At 38.0% G+C, this 23,958-nt stretch overlaps 1 protein-coding gene across 11 annotated transcripts in view; it reads left to right on the forward strand.

The window, feature by feature from the left end:
- LOC131426183 (disintegrin and metalloproteinase domain-containing protein 33) overlaps window positions 1-23,958 on the forward strand; it is a 1,149,595-nt gene that overhangs the window by 494,694 nt on the left and 630,943 nt on the right. For all 11 annotated transcript variants that reach the window (XM_058588702.1, XM_058588703.1, XM_058588711.1 and 8 more), the window contains exon 2: window positions 6,586-7,627. In XM_058588702.1, coding sequence (XP_058444685.1) covers window positions 7,558-7,627 — 70 coding nt within the window. In that variant the 5' untranslated portion in view covers window positions 6,586-7,557. The remainder of the gene's footprint in view (window positions 1-6,585; window positions 7,628-23,958) is intronic.

Consider the following 23,958-nt stretch of genomic DNA (forward strand, 5'->3'; position numbering starts at 1 on the left):
TTTAATTTTTCAGTTCTTTTAAAAGCAGTTTTCGCTGAAAAGTTAAATAGTATACGAGGTCTGTTCAAAAAGTTCCCGGAATTTTTTAATTGCGCGCGTCTGGAGAGTCCGGTGGTCAAAATTTTTTTTTACTGTGTTGGTACATATGTCCCTAATGTATGGTGAAATTTTCAGCTGTATTCATTGTTTACATTCTGTCTTGTAGCGGCTGGTGTAGACGTGTTTTTTTGAGCTCGGCGATTTTTGTTAGTTTAAACAATGGAAGAATTGAAGAGTCAAAGAATTTGTATTAAATTTTGCGTGAAAAATGAAATAAAGTGTGACCAAGTGTGCGAAATGTTACAGAGAGCCTACGGTGAGTCTGCTATGAAAAAAACAAGTGAGTGGTATAAGCGTTTCCAAGCTGGCCGCGAAGACGTTGAAGACGACGAACGCTCCGGTCGACCCAGCACGTCAATAATCGATGAAAATGTGGGAAAAGTGGAAAAAATGATTATGGATGATCGCCGAATCACTATTAGAGAAGTTGCTGATGAAGTTGGCATATCAGTTGGCTCATACCATCATATTTTTTCAAATGTTTTGGGCATGAAACGAGTGGCAGCAAAATTCGTTCCAAAACGGCTTTTTTTTTTCGTGATTTTTTGGCTAAAAACAAGACTTTAATCGTGCATTTGCATTGTGCGAAACTTGGTTAACTTCTGAAATATCTCTCAACTTCCACAATTTTAATATTATTCGTTTGGATCGAGAAACCCCCTATGGAGGAGTACTTTTGGGAATCAAAAAGTGCTATTCCTTTTATCGAATTAACCTCCTCTCGATACCAGGTATTGAAGTTGTCGCATGTCATGTTACAATCAAAGGTAAGGACCTTTGTATTGCTTCCATCTACATTCCCCCTAGAGCCTCGGTTGGGCATCAGCGGCTCAGTGATATCATAGAACTCCTTCCCGCACCAACGTTGGTTTTAGGAGACTTTAACTCACACGGTACGGGATGGGGTTGTCTTCATGACGATAACAGATCAGCTATGATCCATGATATTTGTGACAACTTCAATATGACAATATTGAATACGGGAGAAATGACACGGATTCCTGCACCACCAGCAAGACCAAGTGCGCTGGATTTATCCCTTTGCTCGACATCGCTACGGTTGGATTGCAAGTGGAAGGTAATCCCCGATCCTCACGGTAGCGATCATCTACCTATCGTAATTTCAATCGCCAACGGATTAAGACCATCGGAGACAATCAATGTTTCGTATGACCTCACACGAAATATTGATTGGAAATATTACGCAAATGCGATGTCTGAGAAACTGGAAACAACACAAGAACTTCCTCCGGATGAAGAGTACACGCTTTTGGCTGGCTTGATTCTCGACTCCGCGATTCAAGCTCAGACGAAACGTGTACCCGGCGCGAAAACTAACATCCTTCCTCCCAATCCGTGGTGGGACAAAGAGTGCTCATCACTGAACGCGGAAAGATCTTTAGCATTCAAAAAGTTCAGAAAATATGGAACACCTGATAATTATAGAAATTACGCAGCGCTAGATAAGCAAATGAAGAACTTAGTTAAAGCAAAGAAACTAGGTTACTGGCGACGGTTTGTTGACGGATTAACAAAAGAAACATCGATGAGCACTCTTTGGAACACAGCCCGACGAATGCGAAACCAAAACACCACGAACGAAAGCGACGAATATTCCAACCGTTGGATATTCGATTTCGCTAAAAAAGTATGTCCAGACTCTGTTCCGGAACAGAAGATCTCCCGCGCCGCGACATCAAATACAAACGAAACACCGTTTTCGATGGTAGAGTTCTCACTTGCGCTCTTGTCATGTAACAATAAGGCCCCGGGGTTAGACAGAATCAAATTCAACTTGTTGAAGAATCTGCCTGACACCGCCAAAAGACGCTTGCTGAATTTATTCAACAAGTTCCTCGAGGGTAATATTGTCCCACACGACTGGAGACAAGTGAGAGTTATCGCCATTCAAAAACCTGGGAAACCAGCCTCCGATCACAATTCGTATCGGCCGATTGCTATGCTTTCCTGTATCCGGAAGTTGTTCGAAAAAATGATTCTCTTCCGTCTAGACAATTGGGTCGAAACTAATGGCTTTCTTTCAGATACACAATTTGGTTTCCGCAGGGGTAAAGGAACGAACGATTGTCTTGCGTTGCTCTCAACAGAAATTCAAATGGCATTTGCTCGTAAAGAACAAATGGCATCAGTATTTCTAGACATCAAGGGGGCTTTTGATTCAGTTTCTATAAATATCCTATCTAAGAAGCTGCACCAGCATGGTCTTTCGCCGGTTTTGAACACCTTTTTATATAATCTATTGTCCGAGAAACACATGTATTTCGCACATGGTGATTTGTCGACAATAAGATTTAGCTACATGGGTCTTCCTCAGGGCTCATGCTTAAGCCCCCTTTTATACAATTTTTACGTAAAAGATATCGATGAATATATCAACACATCTTGCACGCTAAGACAACTTGCCGACGACAGCGTTGTGTCCATTATAGGATCCAAAACTGCCGATCTGCAAGGACCATTACAAGATACACTCCACAACTTGTCCACGTGGGCTCTTCAACTTGGTATCGACTTCTCTACGGAGAAAACTGAGCTGGTTGTATTTTCAAGGAAGCGAGAACCAGCACAACTGCAGCTTCAACTAAGGGGAGAAACCATAGCTCAGGTCTTCACATTCAAATATCTCGGGGTCTGGTTCGACTCCAAAGGCACCTGGGGATGTCATATTAGGTATCTGAAACAAAAATGCCAACAGAGAATTAACTTTCTTCGTACAATAACCGGATCATGGTGGGGTGCCCACCCAGGAGACCTGATCAGGCTGTACCAAACAACGATATTGTCCGTAATGGAATATGGATGCTTCTGCTTCCGATCCGCCGCGAACACCCATTTCATTAAACTGGAAAGAGTTCAGTATCGTTGTTTGCGTATTGCCTTAGGTTGCATGCAGTCGACTCATACGATGAGTCTCGAAGTGCTTGCGGGCGTCTTACCGTTGAAAAATCGATTCTGGGATCTCTCATATCGATTGCTAATCCGATGCGATATCTTAAATCTGATGGTGATTGAAAACTTCGAAAGGCTTGTCGAGCTCAATTCTCAGACCCGTTTTATGTCCTTGTATTTTGATTACATGGCTCAGAATATTAATCCTTCTTCGTTTGTTTCCAACCGTGCTCATTTGATGGATACTTCTGATTCTACTGTGTTTTTCGACACATCCATGAGAGAAGAGATTCGTGGAATTCCGGATCACGTGCGCCCTCAAGTGGCCCCAAATATTTTTTATAATAAATTTAGAACAGTCAACTGTGAAAAGATGTTTTACACTGACGGATCAAACATCAACGAGTCCACAGGCTTCGGCATCTTCAATCAGAACATCACCGCTTCGTACAAACTCAGTGATCCGGCTTCAGTTTACGTCGCAGAATTAGCTGCTATTCAGTACACCCTCGAGATCATTGAAACGTTGCCCAAAGACCATTACTTCATTGTCACGGACAGTCTAAGCTCAATAGAAGCTCTCCGGGCAATGAAGCCAGGAAAGTATCCCCCATATTTCCTGGGGAAAATACGGGAACACTTGCGAACTTTATCTGAACGGTCTTATTCAATATCGTTAGTCTGGGTCCCTTCACATTGTTCCATTCCGGGAAATGAAAAGGCAGACTCATTGGCTAAAGTGGGCGCATTAGAAGGTGATATTTATGAAAGACCAATCTGCTTCAATGAATTTTTCAGTATTTCTCGTCGAAGAGCACTTGAAAGTTGGCAAACTTCATGGAGTAATGACGAACTGGGACGATGGCTACATTCCATTATCCCTAGGGTATCGACGAAACCTTGGTTCAGGAGGATGAACGTGAGTCGCGATTTCATTCGTGTTATGTCTCGGCTCATGTCTAATCACTACACATTCAACGCACATCTTCGGCGTATTGGGGTCATGGAGAGCGGTCTCTGCACCTGTGGCAACGGTTATCAGGACATCGAGCATGTCGTATGGTCATGTGTGGGGTATTGTGACGCCAGGTCTGTTTTAAAGGACTCCCTCAGGGCCCGAGGTAGACCACCTGATGTTCCGGTTCGAGATGTGTTGGCGAGTCGGGATATATCATATATGTTACTCATATATAAATTCCTTAAACACATTAATATACAAGTGTAATCTGCGTTAGTTACCCCTGTTCCTCGACTGATGCGAAGAAGAAACTCCACCCACAGGTTCGACACTAACATCCGCCCGAATCTCCCCATCCCTCGTCTGTCCACCATCTTCATTGGAACTAACAAGATCTTTCTGCTGTCACTAAATTTTCTGCTTCCCCCTCCCACGTTTTTTCACCATCTCGATGTCAACTAATTAGATCTTTGTCGTTCTTAGTCATTTTGTTCCCATATCCCCTTTTTACTCTGTTCTCCGTAATATTTACTTCTCTGTATATTTTTTTTTTCATTTTCCTCCGTAACATCATCATCATTGCCCACGAACGGCCGCTGTAGTCTATGAGATGAATATGGGCCTGGTATTCGTAGCCTGGGGGTGTCCCCCGCGAACCCACACGGACAGAAAAAAGCGGCTAATACCAAGATACTTACCAACGTGTTACATTCAGTACGCCGGCCGGTGCCGATTGCCAGCTGAAGGCGGGATCTGCCAAAGTCAATACATTATCTTAATATACTATCCTAGTTTTAAGTTATTTGTTAATTAAAATTAGAAAAAGCCCTTGGCATCTTAGAGCTTAAGCAGTGTGCCTTAATAAATTATATGATTGAAAAAAAAAAAAAAAAAGACTTTAATCATGCCCTAACCTCCTTATTCACCAGATATCGCTCCGTGTGATTTTTTCCTGTTCCCAAAGTTGAAGAGACCCATGAAAGGACAGCGTTTTTCATCGATTGAAGAGATAAAGGCAGAATCGCTGAGAGTGCTACAGAGCATTACAAAAAGTGACTATCAGAGGTGTTTCGAAGACTGGAAAAAACGCTGGCATAAGTGTATTATATCTAGGGGGGATTACTTTGAAGGGGACCATAAAGATGTAGACGAATAAATAAATATTTTAGAAAAATGAGAATTCCGGGTACTTTTTAAACAGACCTCGTATATGCTATCTATGCTAGATCTAAGATTAATGATCAATTGTAAAAATCTACTGATAATAAAATTTTGGAAAATTGCAGGTTCATGAATTTACCAAAAAATCCTTGGCAATACTTTCAAAACTACTGAATTATTTGCAGTACACTTGGAAAAATTCTTCATAGTAGGCAGCAACAAATCGCTTGCCAAACAGAATGTTTTTTCTTATTTATTCTGGTAACTTTTCAACTTTGCAGTTATATATACTAGATCTTGAGTAGATGGAAAATTGTGAAAATCCACCAATTTAACAATAATGGAAAATTTCAAATCTTTAAAACAACTTAAGCTGCATGGAAATATTTCAAGATTTCGAATAAAAATCAACTCAACAATATTAAAATACAACGTTTCTGCCAAGTTTCAACTATGCGAAATAAATAAAATTTCTAAGACATAAAAAATCAGAATATCAAAAATAAAAAAATAAAATGATTTTGTGTCATAGCACAAAATTAAGCAAACCCCTAAATGACGATCATTTTGTTCACAGGGTAACGGTGTCGAAAATTTCGGGAAATACTTTACGAAAACTCATAGTTTTCAGCTAAGAATTGCTTTGCCAAACAATAGTTTTTTTCACACTTTAATCAGTTTTAAACCCTTCTTCCAAGATCAGTCATTGATGAAGGGACAGTTCTTATATTTCATAAATTTACTGACTCATGATATCAAAAATTGCGGAAAACAAACAGTTTAGTATCTTCAGCTACAAATTGTTTGCCAATCGTTTTTTTACTAGTCTCGATAACTTTTCAATTTTGTAACCCTTGGTTCAAGATTCGTTTTCGAAAAATATTCTACTTTTGATACTATTATGAACGAAACACAGAAAAAGTATCCTCCTTGGAACGACCTGCGCAAAAGACAACATTCCGATAAGATAACAAAAATCGATCGAAATTAAAATATTTCAACAAACCGCACAAGCACTGCGGTAATGCGCTGAAAGAACCCGCCGAACCAATGTGTATTTTCTTCAATCCGCAGGATTACCGATGTTGCGCTACGAAGCATAATGTGCAGGCCACAAAATAAACCTCCGTAAGCTCTTCTGTGTTCTCTGCCCGTACAGATGAACACAGACACCACCTCCCTCATACACATCCCCACACGCCCCCCACTGCCCCGCAGCGAAGCTCTCATCACTTGTTAAACCATCTCCGCACTGGGATTTGTTTGAACAAAAAAAAAAAAACAGAAGTATTTCTAAAAGCTTTTTCTCATCCACCATTCGTTCGTTGCTCCCCGAGAGAGCACATCTCAAACAAACAGATCATAAAAGTACAAGAAATTGCTCTACCTTAATGAAATCAAACTGATTTTGTTTTTCTTTTCATCTCTATCTCTCTCTCTCTCTTTCTCTCTTGCAGGTAAGCTTTGCCGAAAGCTGGTCGGGAATTAAAGTACATTTTCTGGGGCAAGAAACTAAAAATCTCGGCTCCCAGTAGTCAGAGAGTTAGTGGACAGTGGCGTTGACGACGACTACGGCGGCGGTGGTTGGCTGCGGCGACGACGACGATGGAACCCTTTCCTGCATCACCCCCATCATCATCACCGTGTGTCGCCCGCGTTCCGTTGAAGAACTGCAAACTGAATCCGAATCTTTGCACAGCAAAAAGCTAGGGTGAAACTTTTCGCAAAACTAGCAATTAAGTGTACTTTTGTAAAGTAGGTTCTCTCTTAGTAGTAGTTGGTTAGGATCTTAGATAACGAAAGGAAACCAGTTCAGTGCGTCGTATCTTTGTATCGCCATTTCGGGTTGTAGCCGGCGTGATTGAAGAATTCTTTCCACATCATGGTTTCAGTGACGGTTGGCTTGTCCTAGATGATGACCGATGTAGTAATAGTAGTAGTAGTAGTATTAGCAGAAATCGCAAAATTCATTAGTCCTGTTACTGTTTCGTAACGATTTGCGGGATCGCGTTTGTGTGTAGATCAATCCGACGGTGCCGAAAATGTTCTGGCAATCGCGACCAACTACTAAACAGTGCTGCCATAGTTAGTTCGTAGTGAGTAAGTGTGCGTGCGCGGGATCAGTTGACGGACGGGCGAACGGACGGGGTGTCTCACTTTTTATCATCTGCGTTATTCCGGTTGCGCTGGTCATTTCGAATGGCACCATTGCATCGATCAGGGCGCGAGTACCAGCAGCATCCAGGAACGACGACGACGACGCCGACGAAGACGACGGTGGCGACGATAAAGACAGCGGAAGAATCAGAGACAGGCGCGGTATCCGTTATCCCATTCGCTTTCGATATCGTCTTTAACACAGCAGCAAGCCTAGAACACAATCGGAACGATCATCGGCAACAGCAACAGCAGCGGGAACTCTAGCAGCAATGAAACCAATGAGCCCGCTCCGGGCTGCCATCCTAGCCCTTGCAATGGCACTCGTCGAGTCAGCCGGAGGTAAGTCAGGTTGAGTTTTAATTACCAGAAAGTTATAATATTTTTTTCATCGTTAAAATAAACAAAAAATAATAATGGGCCTAGGATGCTACCTTACGGTAAGAGCTTGAAAAAGCAATTTTCGTTGACTCAAAATAGACGCAAATGGTGAGAAATAAATGTCACTCTCAGCTCCGCTTGCAAATTATAAGAACGAGATGCTTGTTCAGTCAACGACATAAGGAACAGTGGTTTCAAAATTGTGTTACCGATCAGTCATTTTCGGTTTTCAGTGAATATCGCATACTGTGCAGTGTCGATATTCAACCGAAGCTTCGAGAATCGATAATGACAGAAAACGATACACAATATTTTTTACCTGTTGGTGCTCGTATCCATAGTAGTTTTGGTTTCCAAACAGGCTTTGCGGTATGACTACTTCGACTACTTTAGATACTTTTTATAGCCGAACCCCACAGATTTTTAATATATCGATAAAAGAATGAAATTCCGACGGATTCTTCCTTCAGTTATTATTTTTGTTTCGTCTTGTCGTAAAGGAACGAGTGACGTCGGCATGGATACTCACTTGTGTTTCAATTTCATTGAAAGACGAAAATGCTTCGTCTCTCTCTCTTCGTTTTCGTTTGGATGCGGCCATTTACGAATGAGACAGCAGAAAAACGAATATGAGGCTGTAGGATTGGATTCTTTCATAGAGCAAATGCTAGTTTTGTAACAAAGTCGTTGAGAGCTGCAGCTGTTTTCTATCCATGCTAAGTGTTCGAGTTTTACAGACACTCTAGAGAACTTCAGAGACAGTCAGATGGAATCAAAATTCTAATTTCAGTTTTAGTGCTCATTTCCAGGATTTAGAACCTGCATGCTGGAATTGAATTCCTAACTTGGGTTTTAGAACTAGAATTTGAATCTGAATTCAGTTCCCGTATTCAGGTTAGAAATTCATTTCGAGATTTAAATTTATAACTGGAAAATATACTCAGTTCGAGAACTCCATAACCAAATTTATTAACCGAATTCTCGATCTGGATTCCGAACCTGAATTTTGCACCTGAATTCGGGGCCAGTCCCAGGTTCCAAATTTGGTTATTTCATTCAATTTCAGTTCATGGATGTCATGTAGATAAATGGTGACAAAAAGTACTCAACAGTTGTAAATATGTAAATTCCACAAATCGGTTCTTTTAAGAACCATTAAAATATTGCCAAATAATCAAGAAGAACTTTCGTCTCTCGTTGAAACGAAAGAGAGTATCAATGCCAACGTCACTCGTTTCCCTACGATAAGACGAAACAAAAAAAAAAAAAATAACTGAAGGGAGAATCCGTCGGAATTCAATTTTCATTCTTTTATCGATATATTAAAAATCTGTGCCATTTGGTTATAAAGAGTATCTAAAATATGATAAATCGAAGTAGCCTAAGCTTTTCGGAAACTAAAACTACTATAGATTCGAGCACCAACAGTTAATTTTGATTGTGAATCATTATCTGTCTCTATTGATTGTCAAAGCATCGGTTGAATATCGACACCGCACAGTATGCGATTTTCACTCAAAAACCGAAAACGACTGAAACGGGCAAATGAAAGAAAGAACAGAATTTTGAAATTTGCGGGCCTTTTCCCGCTCATATATTGTTTTTTTTCCAACGGATTCACTTACAGTCAGTCCGATCCCAGTTTGATTTATCCGTCTTTATGGGCTTAAGCAGCTTGACTTTAACTGTCCTGTTGAGCAATTTCAGGCAACTTGGCTATTATTCATACCATGTGAAACGGAACGTCGACGAACAGTTTTTTTGGACTTCGTTTGATGTCGAATCTTTCTTGAAGAACTACTCAATATAGCAGAAATGTGAGATTAAAATGAACTTCAGTGTATTTGTTGATTTATTTGATTTTAATACAATAAATGTAAAATGACTTATCAGTTTGTAAATAAAAACTTTAAACCGTATATTAAAAACTAAATATTTGCCATTTCATTAGTTCTGATTCATGTCCTCACTAGTTCAGCTGGGACACATGTTCACTAGTGCATTTCCTACATTAGTGCCAGGTACATCGTGTCAGGCGTGCGGGCGTGTGTTGTAAATAACATTATGAATGAATTTCCTTTATCATTATTAATTTCTTCAATACCCAAGATCTTCAATACCCTGGCCGAGTTGTAGGTGATAACGCATCGTATTTAGTTCTGAAGGGGAGGTTTATGATTTCAGAACTAAACACCATGCGTCTCCATCTGGTGATAATTTGATGGAAACGCCTGGTTCTTCGTATGATTTTTTTTAAGTCTGATATTATACTCGTATACATTTTTCAAAAATCTGAAAATAATACAGCATAATGTACTCATAAATGATTTATTTTTTATGTAAAATCTAGAGTGGTATCAAAATTGTAATTGCGAATAAAAAATTCGAAAATTTTGATAATTTTTTTTTACATGAAATAAATGTTGAAAAAAAACTGAAAAAAAAAAAAAAGGTAGGTTTCTCATAGTACCTAAAATATTCCTGATTTTTTTTTTTAATTTTTTTGCTAAAGAGGTTTTTGAAAAATTTAAATAATATAAAAATCAGAAGAACCACCCTAACTCCACAAACATGGCAGTTGAAGGGTTAAAATATTGTAAAATTCATCTCCAATACAAATCCTATTTATCAATTTAATTTCTGTTTGGGGGCAGTTTTTATATGCAAACCCGACTACACCCTTTTGGATTATTTTTGCACCTTCACCAACATAATATTAATAACCTTGCACTTAATCCGCTTGAACTTCCATGAAATAATGAGTTTCGTATCGTTTTTTTGAACACGTCTTTTTCGTGGACTTTTCATCTTGGAGGTATCCCGTGTCACTTTTCCAATCCTTTTTTTTTTTGGGATTTCTCATAACAATTACTCAACATTTCTCGCGGATGCGACCCTTTTTGAGGTCAACTGGTTCGGTTTGGGTCTTTTTCGATGACGTCAACGTTTGTAGTGGCTGTTAGCTAAATGTAACCAAAAAAAAATTTGTAAAGTGGGGTTCCGAGTTCATGGACTCTTTTGTTTATCTGTTAAAATAATTCTGCTGCCATATAATATAAAAAGTCTTTATAAAAACACGAACCGCAAACGGTCAATTTTTAACAATTTTTACTACACTAGATAATCGCTGTGCAAACTTATGCGATGGTTCACGAAGTTCAAATAGACGTTAAACTTGGAAAAAATGCTAGAAAACATACTGTTATTGGTGTTTGTAACGTAAACGAGTGTTTTGTCCTCAGTTTCAAATGGCTTGCTAAATCTGATTTTTTTAAATCTAACTTAGAATTTTTTTCTGCTTGGAGACATCTCTTCGTTTCGAGGTCATCTAGATTTGTAGCTTGGGAAAAGCTACTTACTACATGGAATGAAATGTCCCGGGACTTTCTCAGTGAAAAGGCGTGAATAGTTTCGAACCGACCCAATACCAAATTTCATGACAATCTATCCACTAGAGTTCGAATAACAGCTGATCGTGTCAGACGAGTTCTAATTTTTATCAAGCTATGGAAAAAGACGCACCAGCGCATTCATGCATAAAAGTAACGGTGAAATTGAAAGATTTCCGGTACGGATTGGTCCACCATCCCCCGTATTCTCCCGAACTGGCCCCCAGCGACTATTATCTATTTCCAAACCTGAAAAGGTTTCTCCAGGGAAGGAAATTTTCGTCGAATGCTGAGGTCATTGCAGAAACGGAAGCCTATTTTTAAGGCCTTTGTTTCTCTTCAAAGGGTATCAAAATGTTAGAAAACCGGTAGGTCAAGTGTATCACTCTAGATGGAGATTATTCTGATGAATAAAAAAGTTTTCACGGACTTTTTCTTTATTAGGCCCGGGACTTCTCATTCCATGTAGTATCATATTCTAGACACTATAGCCAAACGCCACAGATTTTTAATATATCGATAAATGAATGAGAATTTTGGTTTCATCTCGTCGTAGCGGAACGAGTGACGTTGACATAGATACTCACTTTTGTTTCAATGAGAGACGAAAAGGTTTCGACTCTCTTCGTTGGTTTTGAATGCGATCATTTTCGAATGAGACAGTCAAAAGGACGGGTGGGTAATGTCAGAGACATAACTGGAGGACGTGAATACGAATAAAACTCACATACTTCTTTCACATTTCCGAATATTTATAGTCGTTCGTATTAACTTATTGATTGTTGGAATTTTGCAACTTTTACTGTTTCGCTTACGGAACTGTAACGGTACATCCATACTAAAGTATGACTTATTGACGCTAAATATATTGTATCACACAAGTGAGAATAGAACACTACAACAAACCATGTTAAAGTTTTATTTTAGATTTACATCCTCACTAAAGGGAAATATCTTATAGTTATTTGGCAATATTTTAATGGTTCTTAAAAGAACCGATGTGTGAAATTTATCCGACACTTACAACTGTTGAGTACTTTTTACCGACATTTATCTACACCGGAGTTCTGGACCATCATGAACTGGGACTGAATTAAAGAATTAAATTAGGAACCTGGGACTGGCTCCGGATTCAATTGCAAAATTCAGGTTCGGAATCCTGATCGGGAATTCGGTTCATAAGTTTTGTTATAGAGTTCTCGAACTAAACTCATTTTCCAAGTTCTGAATTTAACTCTTGAAATGAGTTCCAAACCTGAATTAAGGTACTAAATTAAGATTCTAAATCTAGTTCAAAATTCCAAGTTCCGAATTCAATTCCAGCATGCATGTTCTGAATCCTGGAAATGAATACTGAAACTGAAATTAGGATTTAAATTCGGGTTCAGAAGTCGGTTCCAACATTCTGGTTCGGAGTTCAGGTCTAAAATTATGTTTCAGTATACAGAACTGGAATTCACATCTTGAATTATATTCAAAAAATCTGATCTTGAATTCCTGAATCTGAATTCTGGATACGAATTCTGAACTCAAATTAAGGCACGAAATTCAGTTCCAAATCAAGTCATGGAACCAGTTCCAAAAATCAAGTTCCAGAATTTTGAATTAGAAATCAGTTCCAGAGTCTTAGTATATATTTCGGTTTTCTGTATCCTGGAACTAAATTCTGAAACTGAATTCCAAGCCTCCAATTAAGTTGAGAATTCAAATGGAATACAATCCAGATTCCGAATTCAGTTTCAAAACTCAGTTTTAGAATTCAGTTCCTGAATTCCTTCCAAATGAGGCATTATACCATGCTGAAGGATGCAGTTTGGATCAGTATATATTAGGGTGCCAGTAGAATTTGACAAACCGGTAGTGCGAAAAGTCCCAAAACAAAGTTTGAACCAAATTGGACCATGGAAAGCCGCGGACCCGCGCGGCTGTTGGCGAGAAAGTTATGAACTGGCAAGCTATTTGTGGCTGCGGTAAGACTGCTCCGATGAACAGCGAATTATATGCCTAGGAATGTTTAAAAAACCGACTTCGAGCCATGATTCGAAGCCACAAGAGTCCTTTCGTCTTTCAATTACGCCAAATCAACGGTAAAATGGTAAATGAGGTGACGTTTCTCTATAGAGAAATAGAGTAGAGTTTCTATTACGTCATTTATACGATTGTACATATCCCGAAGCGGGAGTGTTTCGCAAAATTTTATTTATTTCAACACGATCTGTGACCACAATGCAGATCAAAATGAGTTCAGTCATCAGAAAATTTTCCGGATTGAGAAAACGAGTGAGTTTTTTTCGAGAAAATTGAGCGGATAGAAAAATCGCTCGCTCAATCACATTCTCCGATATCGTCGAGTTCAGTAGAATGGTATATAACACTAGGAGTCTTCGGAGATTCCGATCAAAGGCCATTCTATTCTGTACCCTTTCTATGAATAACTTCAAATCTATTCACACTTAGTTCAGTTACCAATCCGGAATCAGAACAAATTGGCTCAAATAGCACTTTTCTCTTCCGACAAATAATCTGAAGTTTATTTGCAGACAATCAGAACTAATTGGCTCAAGTGGCACGTTTTCCTAGTTATTTAGATATTTGTACCTAGAAGCGAGAGAGTACTCGCGGAACTTAGTCTGTACTTTCAAGTTGCCAAAAGTACCATGTGTATTTTCAAATTATCAACTTTCCAGTTGCTAAAAATGCAACATGCACTTTTTGGCAACATGAAATTTTTTTGTCATGTGCTACATAACTTTTTTGCTTGAAATCAGTGTTAAGGATGAGTATTTGCATTTCACTAACTTTTCTCAAAGAATACTGAACCGGTTTTACAAATTTTAATTCTAATAGAAGCTACTGTAGTCCCATACATGGTTTCTGAATTTCATCCGGATCCGCTTTCCAGTTCCGGAATTACAGGGTTAAGTGTGCTTTCGAAGATGGCTCATCCGATTTTTACCATTTTAAATTCAAGTATGTATTTCCCTAATGTATTATTCAGATCCAACTTCCGGTTCCAGAGATAGGGTGCTTGAAGTAAAAATCTAAAATCTACGATGAGTAACGAATTCTTCAAATTTGCCAATAAATTTCGCCAGTTTAGGTACTGTTAATGATAGTCTATGAGCAAATAATCTCTGATCGAATATTCATAAAATCAAATCCAAATAAAAGGACTGATAGTCTCATAAAAAAATTGCTGATTTTTTTTACAAGTCCGACTTCGTTCGGGTTCTAACATTATAAGAGCGACACATTTTTAAAATTTCAAATTGACTTGAAAAATCTTCTAAGTTCAGTTCTAGTTAAACTGTTCCAATATTCGTCATTTATTTCAAACCGTTATTTGATTCGAAGGTACAGAAAATTTTGGAAATTTGATGTATAGCTCGTGTTAGTTGATGTTTGAATGAATTGAATTTCACTACACCAATATCCAGTTTTTGGTTAAAGAAGAACCGAAAATAGTGCTCAAAATGTTTACACACTTTTCACCGGTTTTGGCCCCCAGATACTATTACCTGTTTGAAGGCTTCAAAAAATACTAGAGTTAGTCATTTAGGAATGGTATGAAATTTAAAGAAAACACACTTCCACAATTGCAACGTCACTCAAAGATGATAATCTCTTCTCGTTACCGTAAATTTTTCGGACCTTTCATCGTAAGGCCAATCGAAACCGGTGTAGTGCCGCCCAGCCGGTATTTTACGATCCCCACTTGACACAATCAAAGCATGTTAATGCCTGCATCCATCATACGGCGGTGGTGGTGGTGGTGGTTTTGGTGCTTTTATCAGCTTTCTCGTTTCGTCTTGGAACGACTTGACAAGGAGCTGGACATATTTATCCTTGCTGGTTCTCGAATCAGACCGGCCTTGCCATGCAAGATTAGACTTATCAGCTGGCTGCCCTACCACAAACACACACACACACACACACCTGACTTGACTGATTCTATTAATTCCTCGCCGGTGTCTCGCCTGACTGCACACCGATGAATGACCAAATGCCCACCAAAGGATACTGTATAAATGTCGTTACAGTTACTGTGTGCAGCAGCATGGGCGGCCTTCCACTGATATGTTGTGCATTGTTGCGTTAAAGAGCCTCAAACCGAAGGGACATGATGATTTAGAGAGCTAATAACAACCGGCAACATGACTGACAATGGCTCTGTTGATGGGGTAGGCAGTCCATAAATAGTGCGTGTGTTTGTGTGGGAAGGGGGTGGGGGGCTTAGGTACGGTGATTACCCGCCCCGGGAATCGGTCCAATCAATCTGACTTTGGGGAAAGGCTGGTGGGAAGACTTCACACGCACTGGGGAGGTCTATTGTCACACATCACCGGTTATCGTAGATTGCGGTGGGAATATTAGTTTCTTGTGTTTGATGTTATTAGAATGCCGATGTTCTATGATTTACCTCGAATGGTTTCCATTTATGTTGGAACATTAGTTGCACACCCCGGCCGACCCAGCCATGAGTTGTTGTTGTTTGCCGGTATCAAATTGTCAACGGTACTGTGAAATTTATACGATATTGAAGCTGTTTGTGCAATACTAAGCCATGCTGTGTTCAATGTAAATTTAGTTTATGAAAATTATTTTATGCAAAACCGGACCGGACTTACAGTGAATGGAAATGGAGTGCTGTTCGCTAGTATCTATATACCAAACTAACATGTTAAATAATGCTACTGACAAGCGTTTTTCGACGTGGTAAGGCAGACTCTTCACCAAGTTGAATTTTGCTCTGTCCGACCCAGGAGCACTATTGTTACAAGACAAAAGTACTATCAATCAATTCCGTCGGAAACTTCGATTTTATTTCTAGAAGTCAATTTTTGTCTGGGAACAGGAACAGGACAAAGTTTTCTAACTAATTCAAATATCCTTTGATTCGAGTATTCCTCTCGCTCTCATTGCCAACGTTAGGATTCCTCATTCGTCTTGTCTGGTTACAACGAGTGTTCGTAGAGGTTTCTCTAGGCAAACCCTCGACAAAATGGCTCCAATAGCTACACTTTTTGACCCGAAGTATGCACTTGTATTTAGTGTTTAGAGTCAATATAATAAGCGTAGTTTTTTGTCACAATTACAAAAATTTAAAAGAAAGGAAAATGTACCGAAAATAAGTTCATAATTTTTCATCACGGCAACGCTCGGCCGCATGTTGTCGTTGTGGTCAAAAAAAAATATTGGTTAACTAACAGTTTATTCGACCTCACCCGCCTTATAGCCTATAGCCTGTAGCAATGATCGATTTTCGATCATGGTTTCTAGAAATGATGATCAAGTGATCAGGCTTCACATTCTCCGATTCGGATGAAACTTTGCACTTATTTTTTTCATGACAAAACATTTTCTTTTTTATATATGCAGATACCAATTTGATTCGAGACTGATTTTTAAAAGCGGCGTATGTATTTTGGCATGAATTTTCTTCAAATCGTGTTAACTAGGAAACTGTAAATTGTACAGAAGTGGTGTCCAAGAAGAAATTGTAGGAAATCGATTGTACACTCTTAAAATCATATACACAGTGAAAAATAGTTGAATAATTTTCCTAAAACAAGAAAATCAACCTAAAATTTAAAAAAAAAACTAAATTTAAAAAAAACGTTTCTCCAATATTTTGTAAAATAATTTTATTTTAAACCTTATCTTAAAGACCACATTTTGATTAGGCGCAAATCAACAAATACGCGAGTTATTGATGCGAGACTTTATTGAGTAAATATCTCGATAACGTCTGCTTATAGAAGAAAAGTCGTTATGAGCTAATTTTTCTTCTTTTAATATATAAAATTATATTCTAGCGTCTAATCGACTATCTTTTTCTTTATCAAAAACGAAGTTTTGCAAATTTTGGAAAACTGTTTCAGTATTTCAGCTTCGTCATTTTAATAGTTCACACTAATCAATTTAAACGCAAATGTGGCTTTTTAGTTTAAAAAACAATGAAAGTATTCAACCTTCATTTACAGTGTGTATATTTTTAAGAGTGCTCGGTCGATGTCCTACAACTTCTTCTTGGACACCAATTTTTTGAGATTTACAGTTTTTGAGTTACCAAAATTTGAAGAAAGTGCATACAAAAATATATACGCCCTTTTTGGAAATCAGTCGTGAGTCGAATCGGTCTTTCCATCCGTGCAAAACAAATGGTTAACATTCTCAAAACGAGTGCCAAGTTTCGAACAAATTGAAAAAAAAATGCTTCTGATTTTACCACTGTTCTCGTGTTAATTTCTGGAATTGCTGTTTCTATCCATTCTTCCACAGGGCGAATTTTGTAAAGGCGCCCTATAATAAGGTAAGACGTACTCACGTCCAAAAATGGTTTGTCTTATTGAAGACGTGGTGCAATGTTTCATTTCAACCGGAGTATCTGAAGTCTGACGATTTGCTACACGGTTCTGAAATTGCGCTTTAGTTACTATAAAAGAAGTATTAGATTCTAGTAAAATGTCTCTTTTGAATGAGCATAATCATTTGGTTCAAAAGAATAGAGGTTTTATGCCTGCTGGAGAACAAGTTTGACAGGAGCTAACTTCAAAGGACTTTTATTTATTTAATAATTTATTTATTCATTTATTCATTTATCCATTTCTTCATTTATTCATTTATTAGTTTTTTCGTTTATTCATTTATTCATTTATTCATTTATTCATTTATTCATTTATTCATTAATTCATTTATTAATTTATTCATTTATTCATTTATTCATTTATTCATTTATTCATTTATTCATTTATTCATTAATTCATTTATTAATTTATTCATTTATTCATTTATTCATTTATTCATTTATTCATTTATTCATTTATTCATTTATTCATTTATTCATTTATTCATTTATTCATTTATTCATTTATTCATTTATTCATTTATTCATTTATTCATTTATTCATTTATTCATTTATTCATTTATTCATTTATTCATTTATTCATTTATTCATTTATTCATTTATTCATTTATTCATTTATTCATTTATTCATTTATTCATTTATTCATTTATTCATTTATTCATTTATTCATTTATTCATTTATTCATTTATTCATTTATTCATTTATTCATTTATTCATTTATTCATTTATTCATTTATTCATTTATTCATTTATTCATTTATTCATTTATTCATTTATTCATTTATTCATTTATTCATTTATTCATTTATTCATTTATTCATTTATTCATTTATTCATTTATTCATTTATTCATTTATTCATTTATTCATTTATTCATTTATTCATTTATTCATTTATTCATTTATTCATTTATTCATTTATTCATTTATTCATTTATTCATTTATTCATTTATTCATTTATTCATTTATTCATTTATTCATTTATTCATTTATTCATTTATTCATTTATTCATTTATTCATTTATTCATTTATTCATTTATTCATTTATTCATTTATTCATTTATTCATTTATTCATTTATTCATTTATTCATTTATTCATTTATTCATTTATTCATTTATTCATTTATTCATTTATTCATTTATTCATTTATTCATTTATTCATTTATTCATTTATTCATTTATTCATTTATTCATTTATTCATTTATTCATTCACTTGTTCACTTGTTCACTTGTTTACTTGTTCACTTGTTCACTTGTTCACTTGTTCACTTGTTCACTTGTTCACTTGTTCACTTGTTCACTTGTTCACTTGTTCACTTGTTCACTTGTTCACTTGTTCCATTGTTCACTTGTTCACTTGTTCACTTGTTCACTTGTTCCATTGTTCACTTATTAACTTATTCATTTATTCATTTATTCATTCATTCATTTATTTAACCATTGATTAATTAATTAATTAATTTATTTACCTATTTATTTTGGAAGTAGGAAAAGTCCGCTGGAGCTGAAATCCACTTGCCTGTCTTTGTTCAGCAGGCATAAAAGCTCCTCATCTTTTTATGTCAACAGATTATAGAAACCCAACAGATATAATTGTTGTTTAATACCAAGGGCTTAATATTAAGTAATATTATGCCTCCAGGCGGTGGTCGAAAGTGGCTGCTGGGTTGAAACTAAGTTAGGAGACGTTGTTACGTGTCACTGTCCTGTCCGTGGAGGATCCGCGTTAAACAGCCTGAAGTCACGAAAACCCGCATGCTGGACATCAACTAGAGCGGCCCTCTGGGAGCGATGATTTGAAAGTTATGCAGCAACTACTGCGAAACGGGTACGACAACTTTTGTTGATTTAGGGGTTAGCCTTATCTTGTGCTGGGGCACATAACCAACTTCACTATCTTTACGTTTCGTCTTAGACTCGTCAGTGCAGAGCAGTTCAAATTGAACTGCTTACTGCAAACTTAAACAGTTCAATTTGAACCGCTAAGCAGACGTAAAGTTATTGCCATTTGCGACACACTTGTGATAAGCACGTCTTCCCTGACGTGCCGAACGAAAACAAGTTTCGGCTAATACTGGCCGATTCAGATGATCATTTATTGGTTAGCCTTATTTTGTGCTGGGGCACATTGAATTGAAAGATTGCTTTTTTTGGTCGTTTGTAACTTTTGAAATATTTATTTCACGTTAACAACCAACGTTTCGAAGGTTTGTTCCTTCATCTTCAGGCTATACAGAAAAGAAGGAGAGAGAGAGAAAAAGAGAGAATTGAATGTTACAGTAAATGGAATTGGGAATTTATTTTGTCAAAAGGGTTTAAAGGAGGGAGGGTGAAAGAAGTTAGAAGCAACAAAAGACCATGTTAATTGACTCCAAAGATGGTGAAGAGATGGAGAAAGGGGAGAGCAAAAAGATTAATAATAATAAAATCTAGTTAGTTCCAAAGAAAATGCTGGACAACCGGGGTATTCAGAGAATCAAGCGGATGTTAGAGACAAACCTAAGGGTGAATATTATTCTTAGTATTGGTTTAAGGATCAATGGATAATGGGAGCCGACTTTCTAAGGAAGCACTCTAAGTACTTATAACTGTTTGAAATTGTGTTTTAAATTTAACTTTGCATGGTGTTGCGAGACACGATAAAATAAAATACACGAGAACATCGATTGAACAGACGACACATACTGGAAAAAATAGAAGAATTCAGGGCAATCAATTCGAGATTGCAACAGATTTGCTACGAAAAAAATTGCCCTGGCGAAATTTCGGCGATAACTGGATAACAGATCGAACAGGTTACAGCGTTCCTGATAGCTTGGATGGTTTTTGGGATATAGCTTCGATGCGTTGAATATTGAGTTGATAATAGGGATTCCCAGACGACAGAATAGCAGTGCGCAATTTTGTGGTTTTAAATTTCTGGGAATCCTTAGAGATAATATATTCGACTTGATCCTTGAAATTGAGTTTAGAATCCATTAGGACTTCTAGATCCCTTCACGGTCGACTCTCGCTTGAGGACACCGTTTGGGAAATAGCGTAGTTAAAAACTACAGTTGTGCGTTTGCGAGTAGAAGAAATAACGGAATATTTGGACGGGTTTAATACCATTCTTTTGAGGTCGCACCAATTGGAGCAAAATTTGGCATATGTGTGATCTTTAATACAATGGAACAATTCAAAATCGTCGGCGAAAGATTTTTTAAGCATAGTATCGATTGGATGAAATCGTTCAAATAAAGTAAAAATAAAAAGGGTCCAAGGTGACTGCCTTGAGGTACCACCGAATCTTCGATTTTAGCTATCATACCGCAGCCAATTCAAAAAATATCCATTGAATCTAAGTCTATCCAGTTTTGTCAATAGCTATTTGACGGTTTATTTTGTCAAAAGCAGCTGTATATATGGTGTTTTTGAATTCTGTCTCTTTTGAAACGATTATTTTGCGAACATCAAATCAGTTTTACGTCACCATCGTTCCTGCATAGCAACAGGGCAGCTCTTCCGACTCGTTCGTGGCGTGTGGGCGAAAGAAGCACTATCTTCGGTCGCGGTTCGGAAAACCAAGAATAGAAACCGAACCGCTTGACTTGACTTGGCTTGACTTGCCATATAGTCCTTAATTGCAATGCCACAACCAACCAACCAACCAATGAACCTCCTGTTGCAGTTGTAATTTTATCCCGACCGACGCTGGAAATGACGAGCACCACCACTGTCTGTCTGGGCCAGGAACTATCCAGAAAAACCACAGCAAGATGACGATGGCCTCCCGGCGGTAGTAGTAGTGGTAGTAGTGATAGTGGGAACCAGTGTCATTCCGACAGCATGCTTCGCTGCTCCTGCTGTTGTTGTTAATATTGTTTTTGTCGTTCCCCAAATCCCCAAGTTTCGAGTTTCTCGAATTAAACCGTAATTTAAGGTTATCTTACGAAATTTCAACCCCCGCCTCCCCAAAACTGTTGGTCTCTGTGAAAGGCATCGGTTGCTGAAACCACAAGATGCTAGGTCACCAGAACTGAGTCTGACATTAGTGGTGAGGCGGCCGGTTCAAGGATTCTTGTTTTGCCCGGTTGGATGAAAAGCATCCGTTCGAAACGCGTCGGTGGATCAATGTAGCAATTTATCAACAGTTTATTCACTCGCTCAGCTCATTGTGTTTGTGTGTGTGTGTGTGTGTGTGTTTGTTTTTGCACACAATAACGAACAAACATCTTTTCTCCGCCGGAAGGAAGAAAAGGAAACCGGCCAAAACCGTTACGTTCCAACGTTCCAATGGCTATTCATTATTAAAATCTGTCCACTACTCCTCGACCTGGTTCCCAGAGTCGCCCCTTCGGCGTTTGGTTTCTGTCTTACTTCATCATCAGAGCGGCAGCAGGGGGCCTCCGTTTTGATCCGTACCGTTTGTGAATAAACAAATAATCGGGATCGCCGGAACAAATTTGACCCGCTTTTTGCCTCCTATATCCACTCAACCCAGAGAGAGAGACTGAGAGAGAGACAGAGAGCGGCAGCAGTCGGCTTGCGGCCATAAATTTATCCTGCTGCTGCTGCTGCTGTGTTCAGCAGCTACACTATTCTAATCACACTCGACCGCACCCAATTTAAATTCAAAATAGATTCATAGGCGCCAATATCTTGTTCCATCACCGAAGCACTACTTCGAATACTTCATTCGAATCCAATGGGAACGGAGGACGGGGTGGGGGGAGGTTTGGGTTCCAATCTGTCTTTCGAAAAGGATAATGTAAAAGATGATGATGCTGCCTGTGCTGGTTGGTGGTACCGCAAGGATATTGTATTGTGCTATCCACTATAAGGGAATTCATATTTCACTTTATACTGGGTTTCGTATCTTTCCATCTTCCAGCCAGTCAGTCAGCCAGCTGGAAAGGAGGGACTACTATCAAAGCAATATATTTAGAGACCATCACCGTAAAGCTATCAACTCAATGTGCCCTATCATCATCGTCCAGTGGCCCTGATGTGTCAATGCATGTGTGTCTGTGCGAGTGTGAGGTGGTATGTGTGGTGCCCACCCAGTATTCAACCGAACCAAAGAGCCTCTCCCTATCCTTGTATTTGATGAGCATTCTAATACGGCTGCTGCTTCTGCCGTCGAGCGGTTGGAACTCGAATTCGATTTATTTGACTACCGAAGCAAAATTTGAATGCTAACGAGATGTGTTGCCAGAATGATGTCAGGATGGCAGCATTTGGCACTACCTACGAAGAACTAGCATGCATTTATTTCAAAATAAATCCATTCCACTTTTTGCCACCTTTTTGGCAATTTTCTCGATTTCCATCTCGAAAAAATGTCTCGTAATCCAGTAATCCAGAGGAGCAATATCAGGAGAATACGGTGGGTACGAGAAAATGTCCCACTTGAGCGTTTCCATCAAGAGACTGCGCGTTGTCATGCAGGAAAATAACTTTATCATGTCTTTGCTTGTATTGAGCAATTCTACACCAAACCGTCCATAAATAGAAAAATTGCCCCGACCCCCGACGATTTGCATTGAAACCTTGCTTGTGCGATCGGTACGGCAAATAAAGTGCTTTTCACTGGTTAGAGACGTTTATCACTCAAGATTAATTTTTGAAAAGGGCGTATGTGTTTTAAGCAGCATTATTTCCACGTAATTGCTCAAAGTTTTTCATCTGATAATGACTATTTTATAACGAAAGGCTGTTTAACATCATAACTACATTCGTACTATAGAATAACTTTTTTATATCATTCATTTTACCCCGGCTTTAACCATTTTCGTCAATTCAGATCTATGTTGAGAATACTTATTCTTCCTCACTCTTGTGAATATTTTGGTTAACCTCACTTAGTTGTTCGAAATATGCTGTACTCGTAAAGAAGTACCAATTTTTCGTAATACCCTTTCCATGTTCGGGGCATTGGCTACACTCCCTCACCCCTAAGCAATAATCTTAGAATCTATTTTGATTTCATTTTCTTTTTGTCAGTAAACTTACTAGAGATCTCCTCCATGATTACCCTGAGTAGTATAGAAAGTATCTGTGCTTTTCAAAAATTATCGATTCCCACCTGTGGTACATGTGCCAAACTTTGTGGCGATTCGTTTAGTTCAGTTTCCTAGTTATGCTGAGACTTAAATACACTCGCGTTCATAGACAGATAAAGAGTATTTTCCCTTAGTTCTTTGAATTCCTCGGAAAAATGGTACCAGATCGTTTGAAATTATTTAAAGAAAGTTGCGTTGCATCCAAATTAACAACAGCGATACTATCTACTACGACCTTGAAATTCTTGCCACTCTCGTGTTTTACAAAAAATGGGAGATGAAAATTTATTTTCAAAAACCCCTCCTTATAGTCTCAATGTCGATTGAGACCTATGTCAAAGACACTTGCAACACACTCTACCCACTGCAAATTCCCCACACGGAGAACGCTTCGATCATAAAATTACGATATCGCAGTTTTTGATTTTTGCGATAGTTGATTTAACTAATCTCTTTTTGTGTTCATCCGATTTGAGAAATTTATG

The sequence above is a fragment of the Malaya genurostris genome, chromosome 1 (genome assembly GCF_030247185.1).
Source record: "Malaya genurostris strain Urasoe2022 chromosome 1, Malgen_1.1, whole genome shotgun sequence".
Classification (NCBI taxonomy): domain Eukaryota; kingdom Metazoa; phylum Arthropoda; class Insecta; order Diptera; family Culicidae; genus Malaya; species Malaya genurostris.